This window comes from Grampus griseus, assembly GCF_964374135.1.
Source record: "Grampus griseus genome assembly, chromosome: 1".
In the NCBI taxonomy this organism is placed as follows: Eukaryota; Metazoa; Chordata; class Mammalia; order Artiodactyla; family Delphinidae; genus Grampus; species Grampus griseus.
In genome coordinates this window covers 79444132-79464655 of record NC_139017.1, presented here as the reverse complement: position 1 = coordinate 79464655, position 20524 = coordinate 79444132, and the positions used below count along the sequence as shown (strand labels likewise).

At 40.8% G+C, this 20524-nt stretch overlaps 1 protein-coding gene across 1 annotated transcript in view; it reads right to left on the bottom strand.

Annotated features, from left to right (window-relative positions):
• The window catches only part of SPAG17 (sperm associated antigen 17), a gene marked incomplete at its 5' end in the record, with an annotated part of 228920 nt that overhangs the window by 150087 nt on the left and 58309 nt on the right, over nucleotides 1–20524 (bottom strand). The window contains 6 exons of the mRNA XM_082671490.1: nucleotides 188–300; nucleotides 495–597; nucleotides 1794–1955; nucleotides 6043–6224; nucleotides 7967–8161; nucleotides 9665–9851. Coding sequence (XP_082527616.1) covers nucleotides 188–300; nucleotides 495–597; nucleotides 1794–1955; nucleotides 6043–6224; nucleotides 7967–8161; nucleotides 9665–9851 — 942 coding nt within the window. The remainder of the gene's footprint in view (nucleotides 1–187; nucleotides 301–494; nucleotides 598–1793; nucleotides 1956–6042; nucleotides 6225–7966; nucleotides 8162–9664; nucleotides 9852–20524) is intronic.

Genomic DNA, 20524 nt, shown 5'->3' with positions numbered 1-20524 from the left:
GAAGCTGATAAAGCAGATTTTAGCTTTATCTAAAATGTTCTAATCTTTGCAAAGAAGAATGCATTCAGGTATTATGAGCGTAATTTTAAAACAGTTAAAAAACAAAAAAAACAGAAGCAAAGAGAGATGAAGTGATTGACTCAAGGTTGCCCACCTGGGAAGAAAGCTTCAGCATGTATCCACTTACCTGTTCCAGCATACAATGCAGTATCAAGGGCACAGAAATGAATTCTTCTGGAATTGGATTCAGCAAATCATTGTAATATCGCATGTCTACTTCATTTGTGATGACGGAAGCCACTGTAAAAGATACAAAATACCACTGTTCAATTAAGATGTGTTCTCCATTTCTCCCATCAAAATTTCATCCACAGATTCAAACTCTGATCATGCACTGATAAATGTAGGATCTTGAGGTGGAAAGAGATGTGAAAGCGACACCAAGGACAGTCACTCCTCAAAGCACCAGCTCCTGGCACTGATCCTCCAGCTACAGGTTTCATACATGCCTGGTGGTGGTGGTGCAGCTGGACCTTGCAGCTCTTCATATTGTTGTGTTTTCTTCTTTCCAGGGGTTACAGCAACAGTTTGTGGGGGCTAAAATAAGAATAATTAAAAAAACAATTGAAACATCCAGCTGAGAGATGCTTTCATCCAATGCTGGTATGATGGGACTCTGACGGGATTCCGGGATTCTGAGATTGTATGATTATGTTCACACCACAAAATCATTTGCTAATATTAGGATCAAATAAATGGGTTTTGTCTGAGGAAGGAAAGAAGTTAATGAAAACTGAAAAGAAGTTTTCAGTTTTTCCTAACAGAGCCCACTGAGAAATTTCCAGGAAAGAGATGGGAAGATGGGGCATCTTCTCTTCTCTTCTGTGTCACCCCGGGGTGACACAGAATCATGCCATTCTCCCTCTAAGAATCCTTCAACGGTTCTCCCACAACCTTCAGGATAAAACCCAAACTCTTGAGCTCAGCACCAAAGAACATTCTGGCTCCCGCCTTTCCAGCTCGTGTTGCTGCTCTCCACTTTGCATGTATCACCTGGGAGCACTGCCGTACCCCGTGGTGTGGTCCTGGACGCAATACTTCTTTACTTTGACCTCCATGTCTTTGTACATCTTTTCCCCCTTCTTGAAAATACCACTCTGTCCCTCTCCCCAGTCAGGTTTTGCCCAGGCAATTCAGCCTCAGCCTTCAGCACATCACTTACCCTGCCTGGTAACATCTTCCCGACTCCCATCTCTCCATCCCACTCTGCTCAGGAGAGGTGCCCTATTTATAGCTTCTCCTGCAAGCTCAGCTGACTGTCCTCACAGTGCTCATTACGCTAAACTGAAACCACCTTTGCCTTGACTGCCATGTCCCCTTTAAAGGTTAACCACAATGAGGAGGACAGAGGATGGGTCTTGTTCATTATAGTATCGCCAGCACCTGGTACAGTGCCAGCACAGGGTAGGTGCTAAAATAACATGGTGATTAAGTTATCAGTAGCCCTCCTTGTTCCAGATGCTATTTATCGCTCCATGGCTGAAAAGTGGGTTCTATCATCCCCTCTGTGTGTGGCAGGTAGTTGGGGGTTTCATAAAGCTCCCATCACATGGATGCCCTTTAATGCTGTGCCTGGGGGCCTGGATCCCACCCTCACCCATTAAATCCCAGCAGGCAGTGTTCCCTTGCTACCAGTATTTATGTGATTTTTTTTCTTCATGTTTTATAAATGTGAAAATTAAGTTGTTCAGCAAATCATTCGGCCAGCTAAAGACATTCTCGCATATGCCTACCTCAGAAGTCAACGTAGCTTCTAAGATAGGTTTCTCACTAACCACCTGTGGGACGTTAATAAGCTGCATGTTTTCCAAATAGTGCTGGTGCTGCCTTTTCCAATCCAGGCTGTCGTACATCAAACAGGCAATATTTTCAAAAATGTTGGTGCCCAATTCCAGCTACAGGTGAGAGAATTCATGACAGTTAGTCCTTAGTTTCATGTTGTTGGAATCAGATGCATGATTTGTATCTCCCTTATAGCCAAACCTATCACTTTTTACAGGGAAGTCCTTCCCCAGCTGGTCCCCAAACCACTGAATCCCAGTCATGGTGACCAAGTCTTCATTTGCTGAACCCTTCGGGCCCTTCTTGTTCACCACAATGCAGACTGTTCCCTTTGGAGGGCCTATGGCTGCCTATTGTTAAGAGCCTAATTAATGCTTCAACGAGGTGAAAAGTGCCCTATTCATTCATGTCAGCAATGTGGCCTATTTTCTAGGTATGTCCATTCCTAAAGCAACTCATTAGATAGGTAATTTCCATATCCTCAGCCCAAGACAAGCTGGGGATGAGCTCTTGCTTGGCGACAGACACAAGAATCGCAATGGCAATCACCCACTCGGCTTTGCACACCATCCCCACAAGTCCACTGCAGTATGGGTGCAATCAGGATTTCTTCCTTCCCTCACCTGTGCTACCTTTAGGGAAAAAAAACCCTAAGACGTCCTAGTAGACTAGTACTACTATAATACCCACAAGTTTCATGATCTGGCAAGTGGGTTATGGATCAGATACCTCTATTACCTAGGCTTTCATTTCCAGAAGTGGAAAAGCACTGTTTGTTAGCACTAGGTGTGTCTGCTTGAAAGCGAAGGAGGATTAAATAGTCTCCTCCTATGTCCCAGCCGCAGTGGTAAGGTAGAGAGAGAAAGCACATGGTGGGAGCCAGCGAATCACAGTCTGGCGTGAGACCAGTGAAGTGTCAAACCTCGCCCATCCTCACAGCACAGCTGCCAGTCTGGACTTCACGCGTCCCCGCCAAGACTGAGAATTCTTCCGTTAATATCAGCTTCAAACTGATATTCTTTGCCCACATTCTGGCATATAAACACATTTTTGTTTGTTTGTATTTATAAGAAATATAGTAAAAAAACTTCTGCCCTATTATCCCTTAGGGTAACTAGCTAATTTCTTTTTAAATCAAATAGCAACTCGCATGTTAAAAGCCAGAAAATTATTTCAGCAACCGAGGGCTTGACTTGAAATGTTGCAGATGTCGTTCATAGGCAGTTAGCGCTTCTTGATGGGCATTTATTTGATATAAAGCTTTCGTTACCTGGGTTCAGCAGAAATACAGCTTGCCTGCTTGCAGCCAAGGGTACTAATGCTTTCCTTCTTCCAGAGAGGAAGAAGGACTACGGCTACTTGGCTGGCTCCTGGCTTGGATATGAGGCCATTATCAACTTACAGATATAGCTGAGAGTGGGATACTGTGTATCTACACCATGCATTTAAGCTACGGGTATTACAAATAGGTTTATTGCTTTTATATTTCGTAAGTAATCCCAAGTTTAAAATGAATTTTGATCTTCAGTATTAAATCCAATGGCCTTTTCTTCTGTAACCCAAATCTATTACTGAATTGCTTTCAAGGCTTTCTTTCCCCGTCATCCTCCATGCTGGGCTGTTCACTCACAAACCATACCTTACAGAGGCATGCCTTGGCCTAAAAGTCTCCTGCAGTTGGACCCAGACTGCAGCCCCGGTGTGAAGGAGATGTTCAATAAATATTTGCAAAGTGACCGATAGAAGATCAGTGTGTCCAGTTGGGCAGCAGAGCTAAATGTCTCATTCCTCACTTACCTTCACGACCCAACTAGAGACCCTAGACATTAATCCTCTAGTTCTGAAGTCAGTGTTTCAACGAAGCTGATACTATTTTTTTCAACATGAAATTTATGAACTTTAATTGCCATTTAAACTCTTCCACTCTATTTTTAAAAAGGAAAATATAGTCACATTTACTGTCTTTAAAAATGGAGGGATTAAAATCTTCTGATGAACACTAAGTTGTTAACACTGGAATAAGAAACAGGATGCTGGGAATGGTGCTGGGTCTCTTGGAGCTGCAATTGTGTGCCTTGCTGTTCACATCTATGTGCTGATGATGCAACAGAATGTCTTCTACCTTGGGCTCAATGCACATCAGCTATTCTCAGTCTATGCCTGGGGAGTAAATAAGACACATGGAAGGCAGCTCTAGTTAGAGCAGGAGCAAAAGGTTCTCGGTTTGAGGCTGCCTTAGAAGACTCTTGGTATTGCCTCCTCTGAATTAGGATTCAAGATACGTATGGCTGGGATCTCCTATGCCTTATTGAACCAAAATTGCATATAAGTTCTTTACAAGGTATGTGGCCAGAACTTGGCCCAAATGAGAGAAGGACTGTTTCCACAAAACTTAAACTTGTGGATGTGGGTTTTTAAGTTAGGCATATATTTATATGTTCTCGGGAGAAGAGCTGGTCTATTGTAGAGCAAGAGTAGAAAGCTATCTTTCAGATGGTGTTTCGGTATCCCAGGGATATGGCCTCTTTCTCAAACATATCTCACGTTTGCTGGGCATAATCTGGAATTCCGATAAAATAGGATGGAATAGTCATAGTATGACGGTACCTGGTATGCCAGTATCTCTGGGATAGAGAAATACAGCCCAACTTAACACAAAGTAGTAGAGGACAGATGGACTCTTTTCTGAGCTCAGGCTTAGAGGCAGGGGAGTGAAAGACAAAGCAGGAAAGAGGAAGATATCTAGATGAAGGAGTGGGACGACACAAAGCAAAGGGAGTCCACAGTAACCAGTTTTGCCTACAACAAGCTCTGCCTTCAGCCACAGCTTTTCTATGTTCAGCATTGTTTCCACATATAGGTCAAGGCTTATCTTTATTCTTACTATTGCCAAGGTATCAGACTTAAGTGTTCTGTTTCTACGTGGTGACATCTAACGCCTTATGTTGACAGTCTTTGTAACTCAAACTGATCTCTCCATTGCTACTTATTCAAATCTTGTCCATCCTTCAAGGTTCAGATCTAGGCTTCCCTCCTCAGTGTTTTCATTTACTTCACCCAGTGCGCATCCATTTCAAGGTAAAAGAATCAGGGACTCTCATAGTGAGAACTGCTCCAATCCAGGGCCGTGGGCAGCCTACCCTTTGTCTCGGAAACTGCTCCAGGCTTTGATGTCATTCTCCTCCTCTTAGATAGCCAGGTTTGGTTGTTTGTTTGGCAGCCACCCACAGTCATTGCCCACAGACACCTATCCCCCTCCTCCACCCTGCTTTTCCCAGCTCCCTTCACGGCATACTTTATGTGGTCCATCTCCAAGACTCTGCTTTCAGTTCAATTCCCTTTAATGCTGATATATATCACCCTGCAAGGGATTCAACACTCCTGGGCCCCTGTTTGTTGGGACAGGGGGTCAACCAGGAAGAGACCTGAGAGGTCTCTTTTTTTACAACAGGAATGCCTGGATAACTTCCCCAACAATGATAGTTAACGTTCTTTTTAAAAAACACCCTCATGTATTCAGCATTTGTTACTTTTCAAAGCATCCCATGTCTTCTTTTTCTGAATTAACAGGAAACTTAGGGTGTGTTTCACATAACACATAGGCGCGTGGCACCTTGAACCCTGCCTCTCTGTTTCACGGTTTTGGTCTTGCCTCTCTGCAAGCACCTCCATAGCAGGGGCCAATAAATACTCTCAGGAAATGTCTACTCACTGTTGGTCTGGGGTCATTCTATTAAGATAGACCTTGCTAGGAAGATACATGACAAATACAATTTTGGCAATAAAAGCAAGGGCCTAGAAGAACAATGTTTTGAACTGATACATAAAAAAAAAAGACAATGTAATTTGACAAACTGTAAAATTTACTCTTTTCACAATTAATGTATATTAAGACTCTACTGCCTAGAACATTGTTAAGGTATGAAGCAAAGCCACATCACCAAATAAAATAATTACCATCCTTCATCTTCATCTCATCTTATTCCTTTGTCATTAATTCATACACTATAAGCTGAAGGATCAGGCTATAGCCATTATTGGATGTTCAGTGTGATCGCTGTCGTGAAGGTAAAGGAACCTAGCACAAAGCCTTCTCTGTAGACAGTGATTAATAAATATCTGTGGAATGAACGAATGGAGCAAATGCAACCACAGTGTCACGTGTTCAAACCAGTCACTCTCATTAATGCGTGTACTAACCAACATCTCACTGTCCGACCAGTCGCAAGGAAACTTGTCAGCCTTGACCATGTATTCAAGCCGGGCGACATCAAAGAGATTTGTTTCCGGTTTCTCATTATTCAGGATTGGTTCCAAGTACTTCCAGAAGATTTCAAGTTCTTTTATGTCGTTCTCTTTCTTCAATTTTTCAGCTTCTATATCTAATAAGAGCAACATGTTTATACTACAAAATGAGAGTGTAGAATTTCTTCCCACGTTAAGTGTTTGTGGTGAGTCATATGCATTGCATGATGTCTGTACAGTACCAGAAAATGCAAATAAAGAAATGTAATTTTGAGAAGTGTTTGGACCTAGACTATATAATTAAACATCAGAGGATTTTACTCCTGAAATTGTTATTTACTATGAGCTTTTTCCACCCCTTTATTTTATAGTTGAGGCCCAGAAAGATTATAAGGTCACACACTTGGGGAGCTAAAAATGGTCAATACTTCCATAACTCTGAGATTGTATCTATATAGGAGCAGTTTTTCTGCCAGATCCCTTTTTGACTATTTTAACATTTGTTTGCTGCATAACTGGTTAGAAATGCAGTCGATCCAGTTCTCCTTCCCATGTGGGTGAAAACAGACTGGATCCATGATTTCTGCTTCAGTTAACTTTTGGTCACATTGAAATAGCTACTGGCTTCTCTGGGCATTTGTGCTCTGACTATATAAAATAATGACAGTTTTCCATAAAGTTACACTTGAAAATTTGTCTGACATGGTTTGGTTTTTCCATCTATAACTAAATAGGTTCTAATACTAAGATCTCACTGTTCTACTGTAAAGTCTCTTTTTCTATGATTTTATTTTTATATATTAAATATTTTTAACAGAAAGACTATGGAGCTCGTGCAGCATTTTCTCACTGACTTGAATAATAAGTTATTGAATGTTACAACTAGGCTTTGAGATAGAAATAGCTAGGTTTAACTCTCAACTCTTTTACATAATAGCTGCCTCTAGACAGAATCGTTTTTGGTAAAATGGAAATAGTAAAACATACTTCCGAGGGTTGTCATGGAAACTACACGAATCAACACACTGAAAGCCCTTAGCATTGAGCCCAGTCCCAAGGCCTGTGCCCAATAAATGGTAGCTATTATTATTATCAGGGGTAGCCATTTCTAACCTGGAACAGCAATTTAAAAAATATGGTGTTATAGAAATCCGGATGTGGCTGTATAGGTTACAAAGCCCTGTGAAAGGATATTACTAATAAATAACAAAAAATCGCAATAGCATGTGGCAAAAAGAGCTTGGACTTCCAGGTCACACAGGCTTATATTGCATCCTAATTTTACTATCTGAAGTAGACAGTAGACTTTGTTCCCATCCCACAGAGGCAGTCTAGTACAATTCCCTTAGATGAAGACCCTGAGGTCTGAATAGTAGTGCAGAATAGTAGTGTAGTGGCTGAATAGTGGTGTAGGTGGGACTACATCCCACAGCTTCCGGGTCTAAAGCCTGGGAGATAAGCGTCCCCTCTGACTTATCAGAATAAGCCAGTAGCAAATCGGAGCAAGAACCCAAGGCTATGACCTCCCTTGGGCCATTTGGTGACTGTGGCTTCTGGCAGAATAGATTATCTACAGATGATCCATCCCACTCATGCTTTAGGTAAAAGTTATAGAGGAAAATTCCTGAGAAATGTAGTTGGATAACCAAGTCTATGCTCTCTGTGGCTCCACAGGGATAGAAACACGGGGTATGATTTGAATTTGCAAAATTTACAACACCTGGCTAGTGCAAGTGGCATAAATAGCAACTCAAAGTCTCGAAAGGATTTAATAATGTATGTCTTGTATGACTATGCTTTGGGCAGAAAATTGTATTTGTACTTTAAGGACAGTGGGTAACACTGAAGGATTCAGTAAGTTGTGTAGCAGACTGCATACCTTCTGGCCGAAGAAAACTTTCCTGCTGCTGGCTAACTGCTGCCAGGTGTGTCTGCAGAGGTTCATAATTCTCTGATGATATTTTAATCACGCTGCTTATGGGAATGCCGAGCTCAGTCATGATCGCTAATAACTGAGGACTGTTGAAGCCCACAACTATAATGTAATGCTGGGCACCGTCATCTGGCTCATCGTCTGTTCAAAATACCGTAGAGAAGAGCAGCCGTCATTTTAAAAGAGAACAGGTTGCACTCAGCCAGTTCAATGGCTCTATACATTATGCATGCGTTTATCATCCCTCGGGCTCGCCAAAAGCAGTCCGGTTGGCTGGAATGCAGTCATGTTGACTGGTTTTCATTATTGCCCTTCCAGTAAGAAGGCTGTGGCCATTTTACAAAATATTAAATCACTTTTGCAAATGAGACATAGGCGTAATAGGAGGACAAACATACAGAGGGCCTGTCGTCATGGAAAATGTGTGCTTGGGTTTTTCTAAAAAAAAAAATGTCTAGGCTGTAATTTTTCTTGGTTCTAATCTCTTTTGAGCAACATCTGGCTTTACTCCTGAATTACAAGTAGCTGCCGCTTTGTGGTATTTGATATGCGGAGGTGTTTACAGAAGAGGGAAATATTGAATATGAACAAACTCCCTACCAAAGCATACTGTGTGTTTATGCCAATAGGTGTGCATGCTGAGTATGGGTAATGTAGCAACTATATAGTTATTGCATTCAAGTTAAAAAATAGATATTGCTCACTTTCCTAAAATTTTTCTCCTCAATTTTGTCCTGGCTATACTGTTCTATAAGTGTTAAAACATGAGTTTATATTAGAACGTGAGATTCTGGGGGGTGAGAATAATTGTTGTACTTTAATATCAATACTAGATGGTACACGAAAACATTACATCTCACAATGGTTCATCAAGATCAATTTAAGAATAGAGAAACAGATGCACAAACTTTTGATCTTCAAGTAGTGATTTTTCTTCAGCTACTAAAACAAATCAGTATTGATACTGCTCACGGAATCCATAATATAATTGCTTCTGTGTCTAGTGGGTTTAGAGCAGAGATATATTAGGGGAGTCAAACTGTCAAAGGGTGTGAAGAGGTGCCGCCTCATTTAAATACGATGCAAATAAAAAACAGTAGCTCCACTTGGGTTCATGGGAAGGTGGCAATGAATTACTCATAGCTGCCCAAGTCAAATAATGTTTTTTATATCAATACTCTAAATGAAAGAGAATTCTGGTTGTTCTATCTAGGACAGATAGTGGGAGAAGCTGAGGTCAGGAAGCTACGTGCTCTGAGTCACAAATTAACAGGTCTGATTTTATTACCACCGTATTACACTCGTGACAATAATCACTTTTTACTTTGCCTTATAAGTGTTTCTGATTTTCTCAAATGTTCCCAACAAGATAGTAAGCTCCTCGGTGGCACAGTCAGCTAGTTAATTCATCTTTTATCTGCACTATGAAAATGTGTCTATAGCAAGACACATGCTAAAGAAATATTGGCTGAAAACAAAAATGAATTGCAAATAGAAATATTTTTCTATTAGGGTGTCATGGGGAGTATAGGATTTATGCTTTTAAAAAGGTGAAAAGGCTGGGGAAGATTAAGCATAGTGGTTGGAATGATTTTTCAAGTTTGTAGGTCATCAGGCAAGAAGTGAAAGGAGCATCTTACTGACCAATGTAATGTTTGGTGTGATCCTCTTCTCCCCTTCTTACTAACTGGGTGGTCTTTTTTACTGCTGTGTTTGCCTCAGGCTGGTCCTTTCCCTTTCCTTTGGCAACCGTGGCAATTGGGGACTTTTTTTCCTTGAGAGATTTTGCTCTCCCTTTATCCTTTTCTACCTTAAATCTGTCTTCTATCACCTGGAAAGACAGAATACTTTTGATTAAACCATAGAGTGAGCAGGCAATGGCTTCTCTACTGTCAGGTAAATTAAATCTTTATTTCATTCACTCACTCCTTTACTCCCTGATTCATTCTTCAAGCCAGGATAGTGGAGATTCCAGGTTGAGCCTAAGCTGTGAGAAGGCACATCAAACACAAAGACCAGAGGGGTGGATGCTAGGAGACTGTCACACACACACACATCTTTCTGGAAGGGAATTCATCTTAAAGGAGCCCCCCCCCCTTGGCCTAATAAACAACCTCAGTTAGTGGCTGGCAGGGAGAGTGGTGGATTCTGAGTACATTGTGATGGCAGGGACTTAGGTTTATCAAGTAGCCTAACCCTGGGGTCTCTATCTGGGTCTAACAAAGGTTTTCTTTTCAAACAATTGCCAGAACCTTTGTACATTACGTCATAATGTAATTACACTTTCCATTCATGTGTTATGAATACATATAGGTTGAGTTCATTGAAATGACGTGGTAGTATTGGACCATACAGAAGATCCAGAATATGCTTATGTTATTTATTTTTCCATGTTCAACAAAACTGGGCACAAAAATAACTAAACTAAATTACTGCAGCAACATTGGGGGTTCTGTGTTTTCCTGAGGTCGTGAAACCAAATTTGAAGAACTCAGTCCTAAGACGTTAGAGACAAGGAAAGTAGAAGATATATTGCTTTGGCACCAAGCTAACAGAAGGTAGCACAGGAGGAGAGAGGAGCGTCTGCCTCCTCTACGTGGCTTCTGGGTGTTGATGTTTCCAGAGAACCCAGTTTTTGGTTTCTTTTTAATCTTTTTCACCCCTCCTCGTGGCATGTGGGATCTCCGTTCCTCAACCAGGGATTGAACCCACGCCCCCTGCAGGAGAAGCGTGGGGTCTTAACCACTGGACTGCCAGGGAAGTCCCAAACCCAGTTTAGCTGTAGCACCCGGAGGAAGCATCAGAGGTGCCCATGGACCCTCCGTGCCTGCCTGGCACCTGTGGCTCCAGTGGTGGGGAAACTCGACCTCCCCACCACCTGCTCCTCAACAGAGGGAAATATCAGTGGAGGCTGCAGATGTCACTAATAGCCTTGGATAGAGGCAGCAAGGAAAGCACAAGGTAAAGTACAGAAGTATGAAAAGCCCCAGTGTTTCTCTCTGCGCCAGATACAAATTGGCCCATAAAAAGGGTTGGCATGTGCTAATGCATATATATGGAATCTAAAAAAATGGTACTGATGAACCTAGTGGCAGGGCAGGAGTAAAGACACAGATGTAGATAACGGACTTGAGGACACAGGGGGGAAAGGGGAAGCTGGGACGAAGTGAGACAGTAGCATTGACATATATACACTACCAAATGTAAAATGGAGGGCTAGTGGGAAGCTGCTGCATAATGCGGGGAGTTCAACTCGATGTTTTGTGACCACCTAGAGGGGTGGAGTAGGGAGGGTGGGAGGGAGGCTCAAGAGGGAGGGGATATGGGGATATATGTATACATAGAGCTGATTCACTTTGTTGCACAACAGAAACTAACACAACACTGTAAAGTAATTATACTCCAATAAAGATGTGAAAAAAAAATAGGGTTGAACTCTATTCCCTTGAGCTCCTACTCTACAGGGGAAGAAAGAGAAAAAAGCACATGAACAGAGAAACAAAAGCATGACTGACGATTTTCATGAATTTTATGAAGGATAAAACCCAATGTAGTAATAGACACACAATTCGCCACTCACTAGTAAGCTGGTGATGGAAGGCCTCTGAGGGAGTGACATTTGAGTGAAGACCTGAAGGATGAGAAGCATCCGTGTGAGAAGCAGGGGAAAGGTGAAGTGTGTGCCAGAGGCCCTGAGTTATAGAGGAGACGGGTATGCGCAAGGAACTGAAAGGAGGTGAGTACAGCAGGAGAATAGTGGGCAAGGGAGAGAGTGGCCAGGATGAGGCAGGGAAGGTAGGGCATGGGCCAGGTCATCCGGCGCTTTGGTGGGGGCTGGTTCACAAGTTTATATTTTATTAAAAATGCATTGGAAAGACCATAAAGGGTTTAAATGGAGGACTACTGTGATTTTGCAAGATAGGAAACCAGAAGACCAGTAAGGAAACTCTAGCAATAGTTCAGATAAGACCTAACAGTAACTCAGTTTAAAGTGTTGGTAGAGTGGAGAAATGTAGATGGATTTAAGATATATTGTGGATGTTGAAAGTACAGGGGTTGAAAGATTAGAGACAAGGAATGAAGGAGGAGGCAACAACGATAATGCTCTGGATTTAGTTTGAATAACAAGTTGGTTAATGGTGCCACTCACAGAGACAGAAGCATTGGAGTGAGAAATAATTTTTACTTAAGGTGGGCAGACTATTCAGAAAGATCTTGTTAAATCCAAGATGCTCCTGAGATGACAAGGAGACAATTGAATACACATGTTCTTCTCTCAGAAGAGAGATGTGGCTGGAGTTACAAATTCAGGTGTGGGTAACATAGAGATAGTAGTTAACTGCACGGGAAGAGATAAGACCCCCTGGGGAAAGAGGTCTCAAGAAATATGAGAATTGAACCTGGGATCATGCTGGAAACTCCAATACTTACCAACTGGGTATAGGAGGGGATGTGGGTAAAAGAGAGAAGTGACTTAGAAGGTAGGAAAAATTACAGAGTATGCAGCTAGAGAACCAAGGGACTGAAGAGTATGGGTAGTTATATGCGACATTATGGGAGCAGTTATGGTGGAGTGTGGAGGTAGTGAACACAGAGGCAGGAACAGTTGAGTGGCCACTTGTGTGGACAATGGTTTCAAGAAGCTTCCTTGTGAGCACTATGCACAATAGCCAAGACATGGAAACAACCTAAATGTCCATCAACAGATGAATGGATAAAGAAGATGTGGTGCATATATACAGTGGAATACTACTCAGCCATAAGAAAGAACGAAATAATGCCATTTGCAGTATGGATGGACCTAGAGATTATCATACTAAGTAATGTAAGTCAGAAAGAGAAAGACAAATACCATATGATATCACTTATATGTGGAATCTAAAATATGGCACAAATGAACCTATCTATGAAACAGAAACAGACTCATGGACATAGAGAACAGACTTGCTGTTGCCAAGGGGGAGGGGGTGGGAGAGGGAGGGAGTGGGAGTTTGGGGTTAGCAGAGGTGAGTTATTATATAGAGAGTGGATAAACAACAAGGTCCTGCTGTATAGCACAGGGAACTAGAATCAATATCTTTTGATAAACCATCTTGGAAAAGAATATTAAAAATGCATATATATATGTATAACTGAATCACTTTGCTGTATAGCAGAGATTAACACAACATTGTAAATGAACTATACTTCAATAAAAAAGTAAAAAACAAAACTGATGTAAATGCATTAAAAAAAAGAAAAAGAGAACAGTCTTTAAAGAAAAAAAAAAGATGTTTGCTTGTAAAGGGGAACTGGGGGACCTGAGATTGTTCAGTGGATGAGTGGGCAGAAGGGGAGTATAACGTCGTTATGTACGTATGTAAGTAAAGTCAGGAGATATTGTGTTTTCAGGCTGATGGAATGATCCATCAGAGAGGGGGACATTGAAAACATGGGGGAGACTAAAGTCCTTGAGGAGAAAAGATGGGATAAGATGAAGAGAATGTGTCAATAACTGGACTTTGATAGGAAGAAAGGCAATTTCTCAGTTTAATGAAAGGAGCAAAGAGGGGATGACTGGCTGGGTGTAGGTGCAAGAAAGAGAGAGGTCTTGATGGTGTTGGGGGAATGTTTCAATGTTTTCAAGTCAAGGATGAGGCAAGGTTACCAACTCAAGATGGGCAGGTATGAGGTAGGAGGTTTGACTAGAGAAGATAATGTGAGTCATCTCAGAAAGTGGGAGAGCAAGCTTACTGAAGAAAGATGGTAGAACTCTCTGCCAATGTGGAGAGCTTATTGGAAATTTTGAGATTGTTCATTGAAAATGAAACCAGAGCCCAAATCAGTGCCCCTGACTCCAATCAACTCGGAGGTACTGGTAAGACTCGTGCAAGTAGGCGCTCTCCCAGCCACACCTTGGATCAAGGTGAGTCCACTAGAGGGAAAAACACCGGTGCAGCTGTGAGGTGGACAGCTAGTCTCACCACAGAGAAGTCCCAACTTGGCCAAAAAAAATCTGCCAGAAACTTCTACAGCTATCATTTGAAATAAAATCGCAGGGTGATCTTTAGAACTGAAAAGAAGAAACTGTTTTAGATTAAATTATTCTAAAGTTCACCTTCATTCATTTCATTCAACTTTATACATGCATTCATATTCCATCATTCCAAAAAACACTTCCTGACTGCAGTGGACATTTGTGTCCCAGTAAGGCAGTAAAAGGGCCCTCTGGCCCTGCAGGCTCTCCTAGGTGGGGTGTAGGACCTGTGCAGACACATAGCTCTCATTCCTTTGGAGTCTCTCTAGCAAAGATTGGGTTCTACAAGGTAAGCAACTTCCTGAGCCCTTTCTCCTGTAAGTTTTCTTAGGATCCTAGAGAAAGCAAGGCTGATCACAAACAAAATTTCAAAGTAAGTGGTAACTTAGCAGAGACACTGCTATACAGTATGATACGTGCTTTCTAGACGTCATCATCTTTAATTTGTTCTCACAAAGCAACATGCCAAATGGGTAATTATTCCCATTGTATAAATTAAGACCCACAGTTTCCCTCACAAGCACACAGCTGTGGTAGAGACACAAGTTGGTGTGACTCCAAACCTCAAACTCATTTTATTTCCATGGTTCTCCTGTAGCCTCAGCCTTCGATGTCCTTGCAACCTTCTTCTCCATGCTCGTCTGCCCTCTCTCTACTCCATCTTTCCAAGGGCTGAATAATACTAGCTGAATGCTCTTCTGTTCCTCCATGTGCTTCACTTCCCTCAGCTCCTCTTTCTGCTCAGTGCCCTCTTTCCCTCTCTTTCTTTTTGCCTTTGCATTCCCTTAGCAAGGCCAAACTTGGTACCCTGGAGACGAGCATCTTTTTTTTTTTTTTTTTTTTCTTGCGGTACGTGGGCCTCACACTGTTGTGGCCTCTCCTGTCGCGGAGCACAGGCTCTGGACGCGAAGGCTCAGCAGCCATGCTAATGGACCCAGCCGCTCCGCGGCATGTGGGATCCTCCCGGACCGGGTCACGAACCCGTGTCCCCTGCATCGGTAGGTGGACTCTCAACCACTGCACCACCAGGGAAGCCCAGACAATCATCTTTTAAACTAATTTCCAGTAACACGGAACTTAGCAATATTGATCTCCCTCTTTTCACAAAAGCATTTAAAAAGTACTTCTAAATCCTGATTTACTTCTTTAGGTATGTTTTTAAATTCTAAAAATAATCATTATTGAAAAATTGGAAAAAAAACATAGAGAACTTACAAAAATCACAATTCCACCATCCAGAGAAGATGAGTGAAGAGGCTATTACAATGCATTCTCTCAAATTATGTTTAGGCGTCATTTTAATGTAATCATTATTGTTGTCTCTATATAACCTAGTGTTCTGCATTTTCCATTTAACAGTGGATGTATGTTTAATTGGTAGCACATCAAGAAGTACTGCTATGTAAAGTATGTCTCATAGCGACTATATATGTGATTTCCTGGTGTGCAAAGACACTAAATGGTAGAGAACAGAAGCAAATGGAAGCACCTGGGTCCTCCTGGGTGCCAGGGGCAGGCAGAGAAGTCCTTGGTAAATTTCTGAACATGTTCTTTGCCCTACCCAGTCCCCACTACTCCCCTGTGCCTGACTCTAGTGGTGGTCTCTCTACTCCTCTCCTGTATCCAGTCTGTATCTCCCAACCTCCACACCTGAGCTGAACCAGGACAGTCCCTTTGTTCCTCTGCTTCTGAACAATCGTTGACTACTTGGCCCCTTAGAATTCTACTCTGGTCAAAAGGTCCATCCTTTTCTACTAAGCCCCAATTGCAGGAAAATCACCTCCTATCTCCTTCCCTTTCCCTCTCTTCTCTCACATTCTGAATAAGTCCCTCCCCTCTATGGGTTTACGTCTTGGGATTTGAGGGCGGGAGTGGGGAGAAGTGAACCAGGTTTGCTGAGCCCCCTCTTAAATCATAAGCTAAAATTTGTTCAACACCAACCTCTTTTGCCTTTCTTGCTTTGGGGTAGCATAACATGCATGTTCCCATTTAGGGTCATCTACTTACAACTGAAAGAACTCAGAGGAAACTCTTGCCAATTCAAGATAAAAATTTAGGAGGTGTGTATCTAACAGGCCCCTCTTTCTACCGTGTTTGGGGAACACATGTTCCCCAGCATATGAAGGGAGAGTCAAGTTCATAGCAGAGTACATTTTCTTTAAAATGCACTGTGTACCAAAAGCATCTGGATGCCTCCTCCTCCTGTGGGAAGGCTTTGGGTAGGCATGGAGGTTTCTTACCAGTTAAGCTACATAGCAGATGTGGGGCTCTTGTCTTAGCAACAAACAAAAATGTATTAGGGTTTCACACACTCACTTGAGTATTACGTGACACCTACCTAGAGCCCTTAATCTTGTTATTCTCACCTCTTAAAGGGAAAAATACAAAATTCTCCCTCTCTGGAATTGGGCAACCTAGTTAGTTGATGCTTCAAAAATATTTTAGACTGTGTTTTATTTCTAAATTACTTCTTAATACCAAAATTCAAATACCTCGATGAGTATTCATTCTGTTGTTCTTCACAGTGAAAGGAAAGTAAATGGTAAAAGTCAGTGGAACTGGTGGTAAATACCTATACTTCCTCTTAACTTTTATAGATAATAGCACATCTACATATTTGTGTATAACTGTGTGTTGTGTACAACTTTGTGTTTCATATGTGTTCTATCATAAGATTCCCACAATAATATTATTAAGGATATAGATAAGAAAAGATGTCACGGCAGTTAAATGACTAAGTCACTCCACTATTATGTGACTTATGAGAAACAGGGTCTATCTTCTGAGTGCTACTCAGTTCTCTTTCAAGATATCACTCTATCTCACAAACAATCTATTGGTCACAGATGATGAGAAGACAATAGATGGACTGAAAGAAATGTATGGTGTCAAGTAAGTTTGAGAGACAACAGATTAAACAATATTAAAGAGATTTGTTTTCATGAAACTCCTCCATCTTTAATAAGCTAATATACAGTTAATTTGAACAGGGGGTCATTTGTTATCTTTTTTAATGGAGAACTGGGTCTAAATGGTTCCAGAACCTATTTTGGAAAGAAAAGGTTGTGGGAACATTTGGGGGCCCAATTAATCCATTTCTATAAACGTATGCTAAGGAAATTATCCAAAATATGAAGAATTGTATACGGTAAGGTTGTTCATCACAACATTGTTTATTATGAAACAACACAGAAATAATGGAAATGTTCAACAATAAAGGAACTTTAAGAAAAGTATGGTAGTCAATAGAATGTCACCTAGCCAATAACAATGATAGATGTGGATGCTGTGATAATGAGAAAAAATTATGGTATATTTTAATTGAAAAAAACTGGATTAAAATTTCATTTTACAATGATTACAGCTATGTAAAGAAACAAATCCACAGAAACAAAGGAAATGTACCAAAATGTTAACATTAGTTATAATAGGGTTATGGCATTATGAACATTTTGTTTTTCCTTTTCTATATTTTCTATTGCTTTCCCCTCCCTGCTTACCTGCCAAATAGAAAACATAATGTATGGGACTGAGTTAGGAGCTTGCTTTTCTAGAGAGTGGCTGAGGTGTAGAAAACGTAAGCAAACGAATATACTGGGTTCACTCGACCAAATGATGCAATCTAAAGATTGCACCAAGTCCTGGGGTGCCACACTGCCATCTTCAGGGTGCAATTCTTCATCCACAGACTCAGAACACGGCCATGTCTGTGTGTGGTGGTGGTGAGGGGGTGGGTCTGATGTCTACCTGATGTCTGTCTCCTGCACGATCCTATGTGATTTAGAGGTTTCAGCACCGGGTCAGCCAATGCTATCCAACTTCAACATCCAGAGGGGCAGAGAGAAGGGCTAAGGATGTTTGAAATAATCCCAGGAAGTCTCTTTCTAAGAGATTCCCCCAGAGACCAGCCCATTTCTGGGCAGGGGGGTGGGACTGGATAAGAAGTCAGGATTCCCTCGGGAATTGGTGGTTGGTTAGCTCAGTGCCCTTTGTCTTTGGTGGACTTTGTTCCTTTCTCTGACCAGTCCCCCCCACCCCCGCTTAACCTCAGGATGTTTTATGCAACATGGAATTACATGATCTAATTAGCGAGTTGGTAGATCCCACTGAGCAAAGCCATTTGCTCCTTGAAGCATCCCTGCGAAGTTCTCTGCTGATCGTAAGCCAAGAGTGCTGTTTTGTGTAATTATTGAGACACACTCAGAAGGGGTATGTATGGTGGTTAAGAACATAATCTTAGAGTCTGACAGTTCTGGATTTAAATCCTGAGTAGCTATTTAGCCTTGGGAAAGTTACTTTTCACACCCTCAGTTTCCCCATCTGCAAATCGAGAATAATACTCTGTAACTCATAAAGTCATTTAAAGCATTAAATGTTAAAACATATGTAAAGAGCTTAGTATAGTGGCAAGCAGTCAATAATGGTAGCTAATTACAATTATTAGCTGCTGTAACTATTTGTATTTCAAAATACTGCTCTATTTTAAATGTGTGTGTTTCTTTACATTTTTCCTGAAGTCTGTAAAAAGGTTTCATTGATTAATAGCATCCCAATTAGGAAAGCACTGCTCTAGTTTACAGATAAGCCAGCCAGGGAATCATTTATAATTTACCCTGAATTGTTGAATTTTGTAGCTCTTCAGATCCAACAGTTTTGTTGGTAGTATCCTCATTTCGATAATCCAGCCTCAAAGAATTCCATCCAGTTAGTGAGGCAAGTTATTCCTTTCCTGAAACCATACGGGTCCCTCTAAACTGAGTTTCTGCTCTTCCTCTGTTTGATTTCTTAGAATAGTTTCTGAAGATTTTAACCACAACTGAATCAAAACTAACCAGCCTGTAATTTCCTGGTATGTCCCTATGGCTTTTCTTTTAAAACAAAACACACATACAAAATGGCATTACATTGGCTGGTTTCCAGTGTTTCGGGGTTTTAACTGGAGTAAGCTGGAAAACGTCTGTGAAATTTACCCTAATTTCTCTTTGTCGGTCCTTTGGAGCAGGCTCTGGGTTGTTTGGGCTTCATCATGATATCTGATCAAATTTAGGTGCTTTTAATTTTGAGATGTTTTAAGAAAAGTTTACCAATATCATCTGTCCATATTCTTTACTGCCTGTCTTCCATCTATTCAATTCTAGAACATTGAAAAATAAGGCAACTTGTGCTAAGTAGATAAGCCAGAAAGAGAAAGAACTGTTCTGCTTTTATATAAAAGATATGCTAAAAATATCCAAGAAAATATGGACTGGTTATTTGAATTCACAAATTAAAAGCACAGTTAGAATATATTTGGATCTTTTCCTAAAAAAACCTATCCAAATGTTCTGAACTCAACGGCACAGACTAGATTTAGTTTGGCTGATTATTTAAATGGGTTAATTTTGCTTGTAGTACAGCCATTTTTAATTTTTTGATGATTAAATGTTTTCTTTTAGCTGAATTCTCAATATATTTTAAATATTTTGATTCACAATGAAGTGTTTTGGTTTTAAAAAATGTTTATAATTAATATATAACATAAAAGTTGGAGTTAAAAAGAAGTAAAACTGTGAAAAATACTGTAATATTCAGATAATGACTAAATTAAAACATGGTCAGCAATTTGTTTTAAAATTATAATGAACCTTATGAAAATATATGTGCCCAATACATTGTTTCTCTAAATGTTTGTTAAGTTAATGAATTAACAACAAATTGATAATGATATAACTAAAAATGCAGAATAAATGTTGAGATAATGATGTGCACAAGGAAAACTTATTTCTAAACAAAACACTCTCTTATTCCGATTTTAAGATATAATAAAATCTAATTTGGGATTAATTATATGAAAAAATCATATTCAGAAGTTCTGAAATGCTGAAATACATTTCTAGAAATAAAGTGTATTTTCTTCATTATATGTATATTTGGAAGTAATCAACAAGATGCTTCTGAATATATAAAAGTTTTGAAATATATTCAACTTATTACAATTAGAGGCAGGGATTTGCCTCTCAGAAATTTATATGCTAAAGGCCTCTAAACTGTACGTCTAAGAAATAGCTTCCTTGTGTTATTTTTTATAATATTAATTATCCAGTAAACTTTCTTCATGGACAAAGCAAATGCAATGTTAAGCATAGCCCGGACTAAAGTGTTATAAATTATTAAAATTAGTGGAATCTAAAATAATGATATTTTCACTGTATCTGGCTATTGTAACTATATTATTAAGAAAAGTTTTGATGGTTAAAACAGAATCAAGGGGCTTCCCTGGTGGCGCAGTGGTTGAGAATCTGCCTGCCAATGCAGGGGACACGGGTTCGAGCCTGGGAAGATCCCACATGCCGTGGAGCAACTGGGCCCGTGATCCACAACTACTGCCTGCGCGTCTGGAGCCTGTGCTCCGCAACAAGAGAGGCCGCGATAGTGAGAGGCCCGCACACCGCAATGAGGAGTGGCCCCCGCTTGCCGCAACTAGAGAAAGCCCTCGCACAGAAACGAAG